General features: G+C 40.6%; 1 protein-coding gene across 2 annotated transcripts in view; it reads right to left on the bottom strand.

Annotated features, from left to right (window-relative positions):
- Nucleotides 1–17,369, bottom strand: part of LAMA4 (laminin subunit alpha 4) — a 140,128-nt gene that overhangs the window by 81,013 nt on the left and 41,746 nt on the right. For both annotated transcript variants that reach the window (XM_061131637.1, XM_061131638.1), the window contains exons 3-4: nucleotides 12,748–12,872; nucleotides 7,997–8,077 (exon numbers count right to left, since the gene is read on the bottom strand). In XM_061131637.1, the coding sequence (XP_060987620.1) occupies nucleotides 7,997–8,077; nucleotides 12,748–12,872 (206 nt within the window). The remainder of the gene's footprint in view (nucleotides 1–7,996; nucleotides 8,078–12,747; nucleotides 12,873–17,369) is intronic.

The raw sequence follows: 17,369 nt of genomic DNA, 5'->3' as shown, positions 1-17,369 counted from the left end.
CAACTTTACAGATGAGGAAACTAGACGATGAAGAAGCAGGATGACTGGTTCACCACTACAGGGCTCAAGCATTGAGTGGGACTCCCAAGTTTATACTCTTTCCACTCCACAAGTATGGCATTAATGAGTCAACTAATTAACCCATTAATGATATAACAGGTGAGTAATCAAATGCTATCTATTAACATGCCTAATTCCTGCCCTCCAAGAGTAAATTACAAAGAATACAAAAGGACCAGGAATTGGATTCAGAGTCAGCACTGGAGTCCAGGTACCCAGGACTGGTGCACTTTTATGTGCTTCCGTAATTTCATTTCTAGTTGTATTAATGACTTGATTCACTCAGAGAAAATAGAGCTGATAAATATACAATGTAAATGAAAGAATAGTGACATATGAACTTTGTCATTTCAGTCAGTGGTCATGTCATTTGGCAAAATGGGCGGGGGGGAAAGATGTGCTTTTTGTCAAAAACATTTTGGTCAAAAACATTTTTTGACCAAAAACTATTATTTGGGGAGTTTTTGTAGTGCTTTCCCTGTCCTCTGCTCTTCCTCCTTTGCTTCTCTTCCCAGGGCTGCATTCTAGTCCTCACTGAATGCTTTTATCAAAGGTGCCAAAATTCCCAGCCCAGGTGGCACAGAAGCTTTTCTGAGGAGGACGTGGCTCTACAGTCATTTGGGTTAAATTAAACAAAGAAAAAAAGTATTTGTTACACAGCAGGTGCCAGATAAATGCTCTCCACTTCTCTATGAAAGACTGGGAACTAAAGCTAGGGAAATATAAGCAACCCATTCCAGGTCACAGGGCAAGAATCCAGAAGTGGAGCAGGCAAGAGTAGGGCATAATAAGATTTTTGTATAGATAACAGGTCTGACAGCTTAAGTTTGAAAAACATGATGCCTGCAGAATCAGACTAAATCACCAAATCATAATATGGTGCGTGTTCAGTCACGTCTTACTCTTTGTGAGCCCATGGGTTGTAGCCCTCCAGGCTCCTCTGTCCATGGGATATTCCCGGCAAGAATACATTTCCTACCCTAGGGGATCTTCCCAACCCACAGATGGAACCTGAGTCTCCTGCCCTGGCAGGCAGATTCTTTACCACTGCGCCATCTCAGAAGCCTGAATCATAATAATAAATGTTAGTTTCCTCTTCCTCTTCATTATTTTTTTCTAACTTCAAGGTCATTATCAAAATCATTATCACTGTCATCATCACAGTCTCTGATGATATCATGTTTGGCTTTTCCTGTTAGGATTTTCAGATTCCCTTAAATTTACTTTAGTTTGCCCCATTCTTCTTTCCTGATCCTTAAGCAATGAGAGCCACCTAATAAAGGCCCCTCCATCTTTAAATAAAATGTACTACTTAGGAGCAGAGGGAAGGTCACTCTGAATGAGAATGAGATTCAAAACTCCTGTCCATATGATTGTTCATTTTATAATTATTTGCATCAGAAGATAACTTACATTTGCAACCTCTATTCAATTCTGGGTCTTTGATTTTCCAGGCTTGGGGTGAGAAGTAGGGGGTCAAATGGCACAAGAAATGTCTGACTCTTGTCACTGCATCGAGTCTTTTTAAAGGAATAATAAATGTTCTGGGGTTTTTTAGTAAAAAAAAAGTTTTAAAGAACCATTACTGAAACAAATGTAACTCAGTGCCTACAATATTCTAGATACTGTAATGGGGGAAGAATGAAGAGAGACAGAAATAAGACACTACTGTTGAGAAGCCCACAGTTCAAAGAGATTTTTAAAAATTGTTTGACTTTGAACAAGCGGCTTAACCTCTCTGTGTCTCACTTTCTTTTTCTGTAAATAAGGATGAAAATGGTATCTCATAGGATTTTTCTTTGAGGTTTAAATATATCATTGCCTGAAAAGAAAGTGCTGACAATAGTACCTGGCATACAGTAAGCACTAGTAAATATTACTTATTATTTTTACCATTATCACTATGATCATCATCTAAATGCAACAATTTGTGGTAAGCTCTATAGCTGACCCAGTGGGTGTTAAAAGCAGCAGTTCCAGTATGGGGAGTTTAAATTATGAGGTGAGACAGGGCTTTGGGAAGAGATAGATAGGGCCCAGAGTAGGCTAAATAACTCGGACCTTATTGGGAAAACCAGCATGTTTGAGCTATTTTGCAAAGTACTAAAGAAAGAGGCTCATGTCTTTCCTATTTTAGACCAGTGTTGCTCAAACATGTATGTTGCATGGATCCTTGTAAAAAGGAAAACATTTACATAGACTATCTCTTCCAGTGCTCACTTAAATCATCCTTAAATACTTCAAACAGAAAACTAAGTAGTAACTCTTTATGTCTATGACTTTTATGTATCTTGAAAAACCAGGATAAATTTTCCAAATAAAACACAACAAAACTATAAAATGAATCGAATTCAAATTAACAGCATCATTCAGGCAATAGATGATGTTGTCGCAACTGAATGACCACTTGCAATGTGACATGGTAGAGGCCTGTTTGACTTCAGCAGGCATGGCCTGCCCGGTGCTGTGTGATGACTCAGTTCAGTTCAGTTCAGTTGCTCAGTCGTGTCCAACTCTTTATGACCCCATGGACTGCAGTTTTCCAGGCTTCCCTGTCCATCACCAACCTCTGGAGCTTGCTCAAACTCATGTCCATCAAGTCAGTGATGCCATCCAGCCATCTTGTCCTCTGTCGTCCCCTTCTCCTCCCGCCTTCAATCTTTCCCAGCATCAGGGTCTTTTCAAATGAGTCAGTTCTTCGTATCAGGTGGCCAAAGTATTAGAGCTTCAGCTTCAGCATCAGTCCTTCCAATGAATATTCAGGACTGATTTCCTTTAGGATTGACTGACTTGCTCTCCTTGCAGTCTAAGGGACTCTCAAGAGTCTTCTCTAACACCACAGTTCAAAAGCATCAATTCTTTGGCGCTCAGTCTTCTTTATGGTCCAACTCTCACATCCATACATGACTACTGGAAAAACCATAGTTTTGACTATATGGACTTCTGTTGGCAAAGTAATGTCTCTGCTTTTTACTACACTGTCTAGGTTGGTCATACTTTTTCTTTTAAGGAGCAAGCATCTTTTAATTTCATGGCAGCAGTCACCATCTGCAGTGATTTTGGAGCCCCCCAAAATAAAGTCTGTCACTGTTTTCATTGTTTCCCCATCTATTTGCTACGAAGTGATGGGACTAGATGCCATGATCTTAGTTTTCTGAATGTTGAGTTTTAAGCCAACTTTTTCATTCTCCTCTTCCATTTTCATCAAGATGCTCTTTAGTTCTTCTTTGCTTTCTGCCATCAGGGTGGTGTCATCTGTATCTGAGGTTATTGATATTTCTTCCAGCAATCTTGATTCCAGCTTGTACTTCATCCAGCCTGGCATTTTGCATGATGTACTCTGCATATAAGTTAAATAAGCATGGTGATAATATATAGCCTTGATTTGGAACCAGTCTACTGTTCCATGTCCAGTTCTAACTGTTGCTTCTTATCCTGTATACAGATTTCTCAGGAGGCAGGTAAGGTGGTCTGGTATTCCCATCTCTTGAAGAATTCTCCACAGTTTGTTGTGATCCACACAGTCAAAGGTTTTGGCATAGTCAATAAAGAAGTAGATGTTTTCTGGAACTCTTTTGCTTTTTCTATGATCCAACGGATGCTGGCAATTTGATCTCTGGTTCCTCTGCCTTTTCTAAATCCAGCTTGAACATCTGGAAGTTCATGGTTCACATACTGTTGAAGCCTGGCTTGGAGAATTTTAAGCATTACTTAGCTAGTGTGTGAGATGAGTGTAATTGTATGGTAGTTTGAACATTCTTTGGCATTGCCTTTCTTTTGGGACTGGAATGAAAACTGACCTCTTCCAGTTCTGTGGCCACTGCTGAGTTTTCCAAACTTGCTGGCATATTGAGTGCAGCACTTTAAGAGCATCATCTTTTAGGTTTTGAAATAGCTCAACTGGAATTCCATTACCTCCACTAGCTTTGTTCGTAGTGATGTTTCGTAAAGCCCACTTGACTTCGCATTCCAGGATGTCTGGCTCTAGGTGACTGATCACGCCATCATGGTTATCTGGGTCATTAAGATTTTTTTGTATAGTTCTTCTGTGTATTCTTGGCAACTCTTCTTATTATCTTCTGCTGTATGATGACTCAGTTTGCCTCAATGTCGTCTTTGGGCCTCCAGCTGTCTGTAATGTCTCACTGACACACCATCAGCCATTTATTTTCTCCTTAGCTCTGAGGCAGATAGATCCTCCTGTATTATAACATGGTACTACAGAATGTATAGAACATGTTTCAGTGAACTTTTTTACCCTCGGGAATATCACTGAAATAAAACACAAAATTAAGAAAAAACTCGCTGAGAATCCATGAACCTCCACAAATATTTCCGAGGACACCTGTGGCTCTTGAGTCCCAGTTTGGGAAACACTATTTTATAGTTTGTGGGTGTGGTATCAAAGGTTGAAACCGAGCAGTAGTTCACAAGCCAGTGAGAGGATTGCTGTGAGAACCCAACAGGGAGTCAAAATATGGGTCCCCCAGCTTCACCTGAGAGGTCTCTTCTCAGTGGGGCATGGAGGGGTTTAGGCAGGGCCCTGGAATCCAAAGGTTTCCAGGAGATACATACACAAAGTCAGACTTGAAAACCACCTCTGATTAAATGATCTCTAAGTACAGAAACACCCAGCGCGTTCTTGTTTGGATGAATGAGATAGATACCCATACAAACCAGCTATATATTTTGAAAAGATCTTGTGGGCAAATTTGAGTTTACAAATTAACTGAAAATATATTAGATGAAATTTAACTGGAAAAACTTAACAATCTGATGATTAAACTCAAAACAGAGCCCCCCCCCACCCCCTTCAGTTCCAGAGTCAAACAAATCACAAGCAGTTGAGGCCACCTCCTGTGAGATGACCCAGCCCCTCCACGGGAAGGAAATCTCTCCTTCCACTACAGTTGTGAAGAGCCTCTGTTAGCCTTCTCTTTGGCATTTCCTTTTTTCTGTCTGGCAATCAATGCTTTTGAGGTTTGTCTCCTGCCCTAGCTTTGACTTCATTGAAGACAAGAGACCATATCTTACATGTATCACATCCCTACCCGCTCCACCACAATCTGTTTCTGTACTCATTTCTATTTTGAGGAAGAGTTCCTTGGATTATCAAGTCAAGTTTCAATGTAAAAGACCTCAGTACATTATCTTTAAAAGAGCAGGGTGTGAGGAAGGGTGGACAGGAAATATGGAGAAATTCGCTCTAAGTGATCCTCCCCCAAAGCAGATGAGAGGCCTTAGAAGAGATGCGTACTTCCAGGGCCCCTGTAGACGTAGCCTCCTGTCAAACAGAATCTAGTCAACAGATTAACCATTTTTCTCCTCCATATCAAAAGTTCATCTAGCTCATTAATCATCAACGTTTAAAATAGGAGACTCTTAGGAAGACATTTGGGAAAAGCAGAATGGGAGAATACAAATGTTTAGCCCAAACTTTTCAAATCCTGGTTCTCCCACTTAGCAAGTGATGTGACTTTAGACAAGTCAGTTTCTTCACCTGCAAAATGATAAAATATGAGCACCTCTAGGGGTAGTTATGAGGACACAAGAGACAATCATAGTAAAGGCACCATTTCTAGTTAAGGAAACAGATTCAGGGAAACAAGCCAACTTGTCCCAAGCACACATTATGCCAGTGGTGGAAACAGGACAACAGGCTCAATGACTCACACTGTCTCCAGTTAATTATCATTGAGCATTTATTAAGTGCCAGCTGCCATACTAAGAACTTCTCAGTATTCCTCACAACAGTCTTATGAGATGGGTATTTTTCATTTTTTTCCTTTCTAGAGATGTGGAAACTGCCACATAGAGATCAAATAATTTACCCAGGAGGATCATAAAGGGATCACAAAGGAATCCAAAGCTGAGAGACGGACTCAGACAAGCTGACGCTACATCTCAGCACTTTACTTCCACCTCCCAAACTGGTGCTCTCCCCTCCATCCTATCAATCCAGGTCCAGCTAAGCAGCAGATCTCACTGAGCCTTGCTGATTAATGCCAGGTTCCAGGAGCCTCCAGTGTGTGCCAGGGGATTTATCAACCACAGCTCCACGTCTGAGGGTACATGCTGTCTTGTGCCAGGCCCCCCGCCGTCGCTGATAGAACCCCATCCACGCCCCTGTGTGACGACTGTGTAGAACTGAGCCCTTGGGGCCCGGATTACATCACTTCTGGGGGAATGTGTGTTCGGTCAGCAGGACTCTAAGACTATTAATTCCCCTCTCAGGAGCCGTCCAGCACCCATTAGCCAGTAATATTGCTTAATCTTTATCAGACTAAACTGAGTTTAACCTCAGACACTGATGAGAAAAAAAGCTCCATCCCTGGCTGTTGAACAACCTCTCACACCCTGGGGAGCCACACAATGAATAAATCAGATGGTTCATGTTCCTGGGCCCCCACATAAAGAAATACAGAAAAAGTGTGTCACCAACATTCATCAGCCGAAGATTGTCTGATCATCTCTAGCAGTCCCCCTAAAGGATGACATTCACATGGTCTCTTAGCTTTCATGTTCCTCTTCCCTTACAGTAAAAAGGGGGGAAATCCCACAACTCTTCAGCAAAAGAATTATCCATATTTTGCATATATAATAATTACAATAACAATCTCCTCAAAATATAGAGATTTTCTATGTTCCATAGACACTGTGGCTTTTTCAAAAGAGTTCCAGAGCTACACTTTGAGAGATGGAGGGTGTTTTCTTTGAGAGATGGAGGATGTGGAATGGTAATTAAGGTTTACCTTTTGAACCCTAGGCTGAGTTTCTGAGCCCCACCCAGGGCAGTAGGCAGTGTGCTGTGTGAAGTGAGCGCCCCACAGCCGTGGGGATATGGGACTAGATGTCTGACTGGTTCTTTCTGGCCCTTCCTTCCCTGTCTTGAGGACATCACGCATCATTTTGCTGCCTAAATACATGGGGAGGCCGATGTTAATGGCATTTCTGTTAAAAATAAGAAGGCCTCTCTGTGAGACTCTTTTAGTGAAAGCCCTTTTATCTTAGAAACCTGTGAGCAGCTGAGGGAGGATGGGAAATATCTTGCCAGAAATCATTTGGTGGGAAGCCGTGCACTCTTGCTTGCCAAGTCCTTTCCTGTTTGAGCAAAGCCCAAAGCAACTTAAAAAAGTGTTAGGTATAAATACCAAAAAAGGGATTCAGAAAATCCAAACTCATGGAATTACTTTTCAGGAGAGGAAATGGTATAAAAAATAGGCTAAATAATAGGTTTGTGCCTTTTTCAATGTATCACTGTATTAACTGACCAGTTAATAGAAAAAGGAATGCCTGAAGAAGTCTTTCTCCTTTCTCCCTCTCTTTTGGACATTAATTATTGTACTACTAGTTCTCAGTGAGAGAGAGAGAAAGGACTGTTGCCAAAACCATCTCTTCAAAATACAGACATTCATTTTCCTCTTTCCTTACCCATTTATCCTGCGATGTAGCCATGGACGCCTATGGAGCATTCTTTTTTTTTTTTTTTAATTAATTAACTTACTTTTGATTGCACTGAGTCTTCGCTGCTGCTTTCTCTAGCTGTGGTGAGCGGAGGCTACTCTCTAGCTGTGGTGCACAGGCTTCTCACTGCAGTGACTTCTCCTGTCGTGGAGCACAGGTTTCCGTAGCTGTGGCGCACGGAGTTAGTTGCTCTGTGGCACGTGGGATCTTCCCTACCCAGGGACTGAACCTGTGTCCCCTGCATTGGCAGGCAGATTCTTATCCACTGGACCACCAGGGAAGTCCCTAGGGAGTATTCTTATAGTTTTATCTGAGGCATGGGGTTTGGGAAAATTCCCCCAAAAGGTTCTGAAATGCTGTCCCTCATTCCTTCTTAAGACCTATTGAATGAGAGCATGGCAGAACTGACGAATGTGGGAAACAGGAAGTTTCCTTTTACCCTCACAGAGCACAGGGGTGTTCAGGAGCCTACCTTTCGCAATTAGGTCCAGCATAGTTTTCTTTACAAATACACCGAACAGCTCCGTTTTTCCTATAGCAGGACTCTGCAAAACTAGAATTGAAAGAGAATATTAGAAGTCAGTTCCATACATCACTGAAGAGGCTGTCTTAATTTTGATTAGATCATCTCTACCTTGGTCCCCCTCAAGTTCAAATGGGTGTGATCACTTGCTTCATTTAAATTAAATCTCCCTCCTTTTAGGAAAGCTTAGAATATCAGGCTCAGACAGAAAGTGACACACCACTGGTGACACCATTTCCATCTACCTCATTTATTTTTCCATAGAGGCACTTCATTATTTTGACTTGAAACAGTGGGAATTTGCAGAACATCACGTATATTTGTGTGTGTGTATGTGTGTGTGTGTGTGTGTGTGTGTGTATTTAATGCAAGTCTAAACCACATATTCCAAAGCTGGATATAAAATAAGCAAATTTTACCTGTGATTTTAGATTCATATGAGAATTTTCTTTTTTTTTCCCATCACTTTCTGTGTATTCACTTGGAAGTTTTCCTCTTTTTTTCCTGCATTAACTCTCTTTCACTCTTCAACATCATGAGCCAGATGTTGCTTTATAATCTTTATAAAGATTATACGCCTTATAATCTTTACAGAACTTTAATTTCTTTCATGTGTACCTTAAGGGATGGGAATAAAGGGTGCAGGGACTGGCTCAACTGACCAAAGTCACAAAGCAAGTACTCAAGCAAAAAACAGGACCCACAGTAAAAGGGTTCTAGTCCATGAAACCCTCTCTTTTGATTCTTCTTCTTTTTTTGATAATAAAAAGTAGGACACAGAACAGAAAACAAACACACACTGTTTCAGCAGAATAAATAATTATCAAGGCAGGGAAATGGATTATTACTCTATTTGTTTCGAAAATTCTACATTGACAGGAATCTATCCCTATGAGGATGGTATACAAAATTTTAAAGACTTTTAAATTAGTTTTGGCTTAGGTACTGTCCAATCCACGGAGTGTGACCTGCTGTTCTCACATTTCTGCATGTATCAGCAAAGACCTAATGGTCTTTGGAGGAAAGCAAATGAGTATGTTTGCTTTGTGTGAAAACATTTATAAAATCAATCAGAAAACAACATGTGCTTCTCAGTAAAAGGCAGTACACACAACTTATTTTCTCTAGCGGTTTGGTTAAAAACACTCCAATGAATTACATTTCTTTGGCATTTATCCTTTATTTTTCTTGTTCTTATTCCTCAGCCTTCTTGAAGAAACACTATCAGTTAGGCGTCCAGAACATGCATATTTCTTTGAAGATGTTCCACCCAGTGGCCCACCCATGGCTTGAAGGAATGAAAGATTTGCCTGGAGTTATCTTCTTTGAGCTAAGGTCCTACTGTTTCGAACAGATGACATTTTCCTTACTTGGTGCAATTATTAGTAGACATGGAAGATGTCTGGCCAAACCCCAAATAAATAACTAAGCTCTGTGCAAATGGACCCTGGAAACAGCTATGTGGCCACTGGTCTTGGTGGAGGGAGATGCAGGGGCACTAGGGCCATCGAGAGCTCCTTTTTTTGTTTTTCATCAGCATTAGCTGTTTACATTTTGCTTACGCTAAAGTCTGTTTGGAGCTGGGGAAATGAAATCACTGTGCCTTTCTCAGCCCACACTAACAACCACAGTGCCCTCTCCAAGTGGAAGGGAGTCTTACGCTTTTGAAAAATGCTCAGGGAACTTAAAGGAAAACAGACTCAGCACTGTTTGTTTGCAAAACTCCCTCAAGCATCACTCTCTTGCTTTCATATGTGGCCCTTGTAACTGGGGATCCAAATCCTGGGTCTGTAGGCTCAACTAGTATATCTTTCTAGCGGAACTGAGATTCCACACATGGTGCCTTTCTGAAAGCTCAAATAAAAGTCCTGGCACTTTGATTTTTATAGAAAGCAGCAATATGAATGATTTTTATAGAAAGCAGCAATATGAATTTTAAGAAAAGCTGAAAGAGGCAGTGGGGAGTCTGATTTTATATGATATTTGATTTGTATTTGAGATTAGTTAACTCAGTCAATAATAAGGCCAAATCAAAGACTAGCACTTTATAGGATCCAGGCCAATTTGTCCTATTCTATGATTGCAGACTACTCCCGGCTTTTTGGAGCCAGTTTTCTCCCCGAAGGGATTCAGGAAATAGAACTATTGCCACTACGGAGAAAGCAGATCTCTCCTAGCCTCCCCCATTCCTCCATACTCTCACATATGTTCTTTACTTATAGGTTGTATATTTTTGCTTTTGTGTTAACTTTCAACAGGTTTTTTCATCTCATATCTGTCCTCTAGAAACTTCAGCTTTTATATCTGTGAATACGTACCTAACTGCACAATCCATTCCCTAAGTCCCTCAACTGCTCTTCTGAACTCAGATCTACACACACCAGCAGAGAAAGAATATGGGTGGAAATGGTATTTCTTGGTGCCTATGGAACTACCTGTGTTTTCTCTTTCAAGACAAGAACTTCATTACCCGACTGGCAAGTTTCTGTTTATTTTATTTAAAAGCATTAACAGTCTTCAAAAGAGCTTTTTGATGAACTAAGACATTGGATAATCTGTCTCATAGATAAAAAGGTCATTTGCTTTAGAAGTGTCAAAATACTGTTGTAATCTGATCTATTTTAAGGAAGGCAGGAGTTTTTGACCATTCTCTTCACAACTGTGACCAACAACCAGTACATGATTGGCATGTAATAAGTGATTAATATTTATTGATTTTACGTAGATAAGACTTCTCAGCCAATGAGGTTCCAGAAGCCTCATATCTCAAAGCATTAATGTCACATAATTTAGATAAGTAATTGTCATATGTATGGTGCAAAAAAGTACAAAAGTCAGACAACATAATGAAGAATTTGGGATTACCTTTCTAATTCCTCTGTTAATTTCTAAAGAAACTGCAGCTCTTAGCTTATAAACCTGCTTTGAGCAGATGATGCTATATAACAACTTTGTTCATGTGGGAGAATGAGTGAAACCCGTTATTAGAAAGTTGGAGGTAAATATATTTAACAAAATAACTATACCACGGTAAGGGAACAGCACACTGAACACGCTGTCAGATGTGGTTAAGACTCATGCTTGAGAGCAGACTATTAATGACCAATCAAATAATATATCTAGGTGGAGCAAAGGGAGCTCATAAATCAGGACAAGCTTGCATAAAAAGAACAGAACACAGTGTTTGAGTTTCCAGCCTCACTCTCAGTACCATCCATTTTGTGCACACTATTAACACCACTGAACATGAAAAATCACAAAGCAAGGGCTAAGGCAGTTTAATGGTTTCTAAAGAAAGATGGGACTGTAAAACTTTAACTTCTTCATTGCCTGCCAGACTCATCAGAGGATCTGAACAAATCACAAACTATTAGGCGAAATGTTAGGTGACATTGGTGTTCAATAAAGGGGAAAACAGTTAGGGGGAAACTTGGTTGTCATCTCTTTTCTCTTTATAAGAAAGCGTGTGTGATGATATTACTTATATATGGAATCTAACATATAACACAGATGAACTTATCTGTGGAACAGAAACTGATTCACAGACATAGAGAACAGACTGGTGGTTGTCAGGTGGCCTGAGAGGGATGGGAGAGGGATGGATTGGGAGTTCAGGATTAGCCGATGCAAACTATTATATGTAGGGTGGATAAACAACAAGATCCTATTATATAGCACAGGGAACTATATTCAGTATCTTGTATTAAGCCATAATAAAAAAGAAAACAAGAAAGAGTGTGTGTGTGTGTGTGTGTGTGTGTGTGTGTGTGTGTGTGTGTGTGTGAAACAGAGAGAGACAGAGAGTGTATGTGTGTATGTAAGGCATTCAGGACTTTTTCTAGTTATTTTGTATGCATTATTTAATCTTTACAACTATCAAGGAAATATTACATCCAAACAATTAGAAAAGCACCTGATAGAGAGTATGCAAAATGCTGGAAAACTAAATACCATTATATCATTTTAATTCTACATTACATTCTACACTTTTAAGTCAATAAAATGGCTAGTCCTGACTTGACTACTGGATTTATACATATGTGTGCCTGAAAAGAATTCCATTATTTCCACTAAGATGTATGTGCATTGTCTTTTTTTAATTAATTATTTTACTTTACAACATTGTATTGGTTTTGCCATACTATGTGTATTGTCTTTAATTTCTCATTCAGGAAACACAGCCAGAAGTGAAAATTCATTTTCTCAGAAATCTTCTATGTGCTGACTGGTCTAAAGCACTCTGTTTATCTATGCTCTACTTCTAACTGAAAATCCACTTAGCTGCCACATGTAGAAAAGGTCTGCTCTGCAGGAGTCAGAAGAAACCAGTACTACTGAAAACACTGAATTATAATGTCTGTGGGCATCACCATTTGCAATCTCTCTAGGTCAAGGGATAGTCGAGAAAAAATGGGAAGAGCCTTGCTTATAAAGCTTGGGAAACTTCATTGTGTCTGTGATGCGTCCTGCAACCCACCCCCAACATAGGGAACAGAGTCACCACCTATACTGCAAGTGTTTACGTTTTCCTGAAAGTGGATTCGGGCTAGAAAACTTTCCTGTATCTTTTCCAGTCTCATTGCAACAGGAGATAGTCAATTTTGATTGTACAAAACCCCTAGAACTCTGTATAGGGAGAAAAAAGAAAAGAAAAACAAAGGGGATAAGCAGTAGAAAGGCTATTTTCCTTTAAGACTTACTTGGCAACATGAGGCAGGGGGCAGGGGCATGGCTGGCAGAACCGGGGGGGTCCCCTGATGGCATCTCCAATATAACCATCTAGACATTTCTCACAGTGCTCGCCTGTTGTGTTCCGCTGGCAGTGCTATGGACAAAAAGATAAGAAAATTGACAAGGGCACACAAAAAATTTTATACACTGCAAATGTGGGAATCAAGCAGTATTTCAAGCAAAAGGGATATCAGCCTGACAAAACAGATGGTATGTAATGATATTTACTGGTCAGCACAGAGGAGCTATGCTACAAAGTGTGAACCATGGGGAAGACTTCTGCACATGCACTGGCAGCCTGGGGGCTCTCTTCAGAGTTGGTGTGAAGAGCAGATTATTAGTCATTCATTTCAATTCAGAATGATAATCAGAATAATCAAGCTCTGAATATCCTAGAAGCATCAGTTTACTGACTAGGAATAAATATGAAATGAAAAAAAAAAAAAATCCCCTCCTGGTAAACACTAGGGGGAACATTTTAAGAACTTATGGGCTCAGAAGAATAAAATGTGTCCAAGAAAAGCATAAATGGACTAGAAGGTAGATAAAGAATATTCGGCTAATGGGCTGGTATCTTGCATGACGATATAGGAGAAATAGTAAGCTGGTTTATTGTGTGATTCTTCCATTTATGGTAGGAATAATTGGAAGAAAAGCTCACAACAGTTGATTCTTCTGCCTAGAATGCCTGTTTATCATTCAAGATCTGTACCAGGCCTTTGAGAGCTTCAGGATTCCTTCCTGATGACTCCTCGATCCTTCCCTCCTTTCCTATGCACATTATCATCAGCTCCCAGCCTCAGGTGGCACAATGGTAAAGAACTCACCTGCCAATATAGGAGACATAAGAGACGCGGGTTCAATTACTGGGTGGGAAAGATCCCCTGGAGTAGGAAACAGCGACCCGCTCCAGTATTCTTGCCTGGGAAATCCCATGGACAAAGGAGCCTGAAGGACTACAGTGCATAGGGCTGCAAGGAGTCGGACGCAGCTGAGCACACACAGCCAGCCAGCCTCAGCGGTGCCTCCCCCTGCACTGTCTCTCAGCATTGCACTGCCATCAACTGAAATGGAGCGGTACTCAGCAGCTGTTTGTTGAACTGCTGGATTAATTTCTCACTAGTCCTCTGTAAGAGGCAGTGATACAGGTCTACTGGTATTTTCTCCGACTGGACTAGACTAGATCGCACAGGGCAACGCCAGTAGCATGACGATGTTTTCATCTGTATCGTCACCAGAGTGTATGTAAAGTTTGATTGGCTTTTCAGTGAAAAACTGTACTACTAGAATTAGAACACCACTGAAGAGACACCCTACTGTTTGAGCAATTCCCTTGGAAACACCTATGCACCAGAACTGTAACAGTTAACTTTTTCAAACAGGGCTCTGTGGAGGAATCTTGGGGAAGGCAAGACGGAGGGACTGTGAACTTAACTTTGAGCTCTTTATTTTGTCTCTACGTTCTATGTTGAGGTTCAAAATAAAATAATAGTGAAGTCCTGCTCTAAACATTTTATGTGGATTAACTAATTTAATTTTCATAATAATTCTAAGCTCCCATTTTTTTTTCACACTTTACAAAATGAATAGAGATACAAGGAGGTTAAGCAAATTGCCCAGTGTTACACAGACAGTAGGTATGTCTCAAAAGTGAGATTTCAGCTCAGGCAATCTGGTTCCAGAAGTTAGGCTGGAAATTCCTGTATTATACTGCTTCTCCAGTGTGTTGGAGAAAAGGTTCCTTTCCCAAAAGAGTCATAAAATGACTGCATTGGAAACTGTCATCCTGTTTCACTAACAGTTTGAACTTCAAATCAAGTGCAACACACTAGACAGCGGGCCACACCCATCATGGTTGAACGGTCTTTAGCCAATTGATAGCCATCAGACGTGGACCACCTTTGACTCCTGATTAGAAATATGTTAACAGAATAGGATTAAGAGGCTAGTTCAGGACACCTGACAGATGAGAAACTGAAAAATAGAGTGTGATGTGCAGACAAGATGTTAACACATTTCCCTCACTATTCATAGTGCTGCGTAACGTGATGAGTGAATCTTCAGCAAATATTCGTTGAAAAGAAAGAGGAAGGCCGAAGTGGGAAAGGGTGAATTAGAATCTGGAGCAAGTAAAGGAAATTCACACACACCCAGAGCCAGCTCAAAACTGGTGGCAGTCTCTTATCCCAGGGAAAACCAATGAGCCCTGTCCAACCACCCAGAATTTAAGCCATAAGCAGGGCTTCCCAGGGGGCACTAGTGGTAGAGAACCCACCTGCCAATGCAGGAAATGTAAGAGACATGGGTTCGATCCCTGGGTCGGGAAGATCCCCCTGGAGGGGGCCATGGCAACACATTCCAGTATTCTTGCTGGGACAATCTCAAGGACAGAGGAGCCTGGCAGGCTATAGTCCACGGGATCACAAAGAACTGGACATGACTGAAGTGACCTAGCACGCAGCACAAGCCATAAGCAATCTGGCAGGCTGCTCTAGAGTGGGGTCAAACTCGTCCGAGTCCTTGTTGGACAGATGAAACCCATCTGTGCAGAAGAAAACAGGACTGTTGTCAGATGTCAGACCATTCTTTGCGACTCCATGGGTGCTTTGGCTTCCTGGTCAGGGCCCTATTTCTGCCATGGCAGCCACAGAGAGCAATTACCCTCAAGCGCAAAGCCTCCAAATCACTATGACCTCTAAGTGCTCAGAGTGCAAACACTGACTTTAATCATCTGCCTTCTTTTAAAGAGCTTGCTATGAAATTTCCTAAAAGGTAAATGAAGTACATTCTGTGAGATTGCCAGGGACAGTGCCAGCAGCAGGGAGAATTCCCTAGCTCATCCGGTTTCTAGATGGTTGAATTTGAACAAGTCAGTTGACTTTCCTAGGTCTCTATTCTCTGTAAAACAAAGATCTAGCTGAGACAGTATACAATGTCTCTTAAATCTTTTACTCTGAGACTGCGAATATCCTTTACTTTCATTGTTCTACCATTTAAAAATCAGAAAGGAAAAAAATGACAACAATAAATAGTATGTTGTTGTTGGGAAAATTAAAATTAAATTAATTAAATTAATTTTTTAATAAAACTGACCTCACTTAAAAATGAAAAAAGCATTCTGAATCTTTGGCCAATGGTTAAGAAAGCCATGTCTGGACAACCAATCTGGACAATCAGATTAGGTGTCAGGAATGACATCTGGGCACCAGCTGTGTCTCCTTCATGTGAGAAATGGAGGCTCTAGACACCTGGGCCACAGCACCAATATAAGGTGAGAAGAAAGCCTAAAAGCATCAGGTTAGTGGCTGGTCAGATGCTTCATGGGTCACTGTAGTCTGTCTAGACTTGTGGTTCTCAAAATATGTTCAGGGAGATGGCAGTGAGAAGCTCACTGAGGCTGGAATAGAAATCCTTGAAGGATTTTAGAAAAGGGGATGCCTTGATATAAGTTGTTTTTAAAAAATATCTCCATTGCTAGTGAGGAAGACAGATTAGGGAAGGAGAGTCTGGAGCAGGGCATCATGAGTAGTTGGGAAATTGTACTAATCGTCAGGGAGGGATGCTGTGGGCATGAATTAAGACAGCAGGATGGCACAGAACAGAGGAGGCTCTCTCCTAGGTTGAACTAGTAGGATTTCGTGTCCAGCTAAACATCGGTGAAAAGAAAAAGGAAGCTGATGAAGCACGCAGGACATCTAAGTATGGAGGATCGGTAGAATGGTGCTGTCATTAACTGAGGTGGGGAATATGAAAGGAGAGACATGATCAGGGTTGGGAGAAGAAGGAACAACAATGTATAGAAAACTTATTACTTGTATTGGTTCTCATCATATTATTATGCTAGGGGCATAAAGCACCAGGGGACTCCACTGGGCTAGCCATCCTTAGAATCCTTTGCACATGTAATTTTATGACTTTATTTCAAAACTTTAGCTAGCATGGAAATGAATCACTATTTGCAAAATTTGGGCTTTTCCAAGCTTGCAACAGATTGGAAAATTGTCAAGATTTTAATGTAAGAATTACCCTCTTGATTTAGATACTAATTTTATAGTTCCATGTAAAACATGAAAAAAAATTCCCTTTTTCTCAGTTTCTTCTTTCTCTTTGACACCTAATGAGGGTGTTGGTTTACCGATCACATGTGTAGTCTTAAAGGGACTTAGATTGGTTGATTTTGGCTTTGCACACATAAAGGAGAGTCTGAAAGTCACAAGAAAAATGCTACAGAAATTAGAGATGTAAAATCTCTGCTTTCCTGAATTAGGTTTTAGTTAGATTTTGAGAGTAATAAAAAATTCATTAGCCTTAAATATGCTGAATTACTTCCCTTTCTCCATTGTGCTTAGGGTGAGGTAGTAGTTCATCTGAACATCAATCTTTTTAATTATAAAATTATTACAGACAGTTGTAGAACACTTGGGCAGGTATACTATAAAGTGAAAAGACGAAAATAAAAATCCATTCACATTTCCACCAGCCAGATGTGAACACTTAACAGCTTGATGGTTTTTTCTCCAGGTTTCAATTATGTTTTTGTGGTTGAGTGATTTCAAATCTATTTTCATTCAGATTTAGGTTTTTTTTTTCC

This window comes from Dama dama, chromosome 28 (genome assembly GCF_033118175.1).
Source record: "Dama dama isolate Ldn47 chromosome 28, ASM3311817v1, whole genome shotgun sequence".
In the NCBI taxonomy this organism is placed as follows: domain Eukaryota; kingdom Metazoa; phylum Chordata; class Mammalia; order Artiodactyla; family Cervidae; genus Dama; species Dama dama.
Note: the sequence above shows the minus strand (reverse complement) of the source record. Positions and strands in the feature narration are given on the sequence as shown.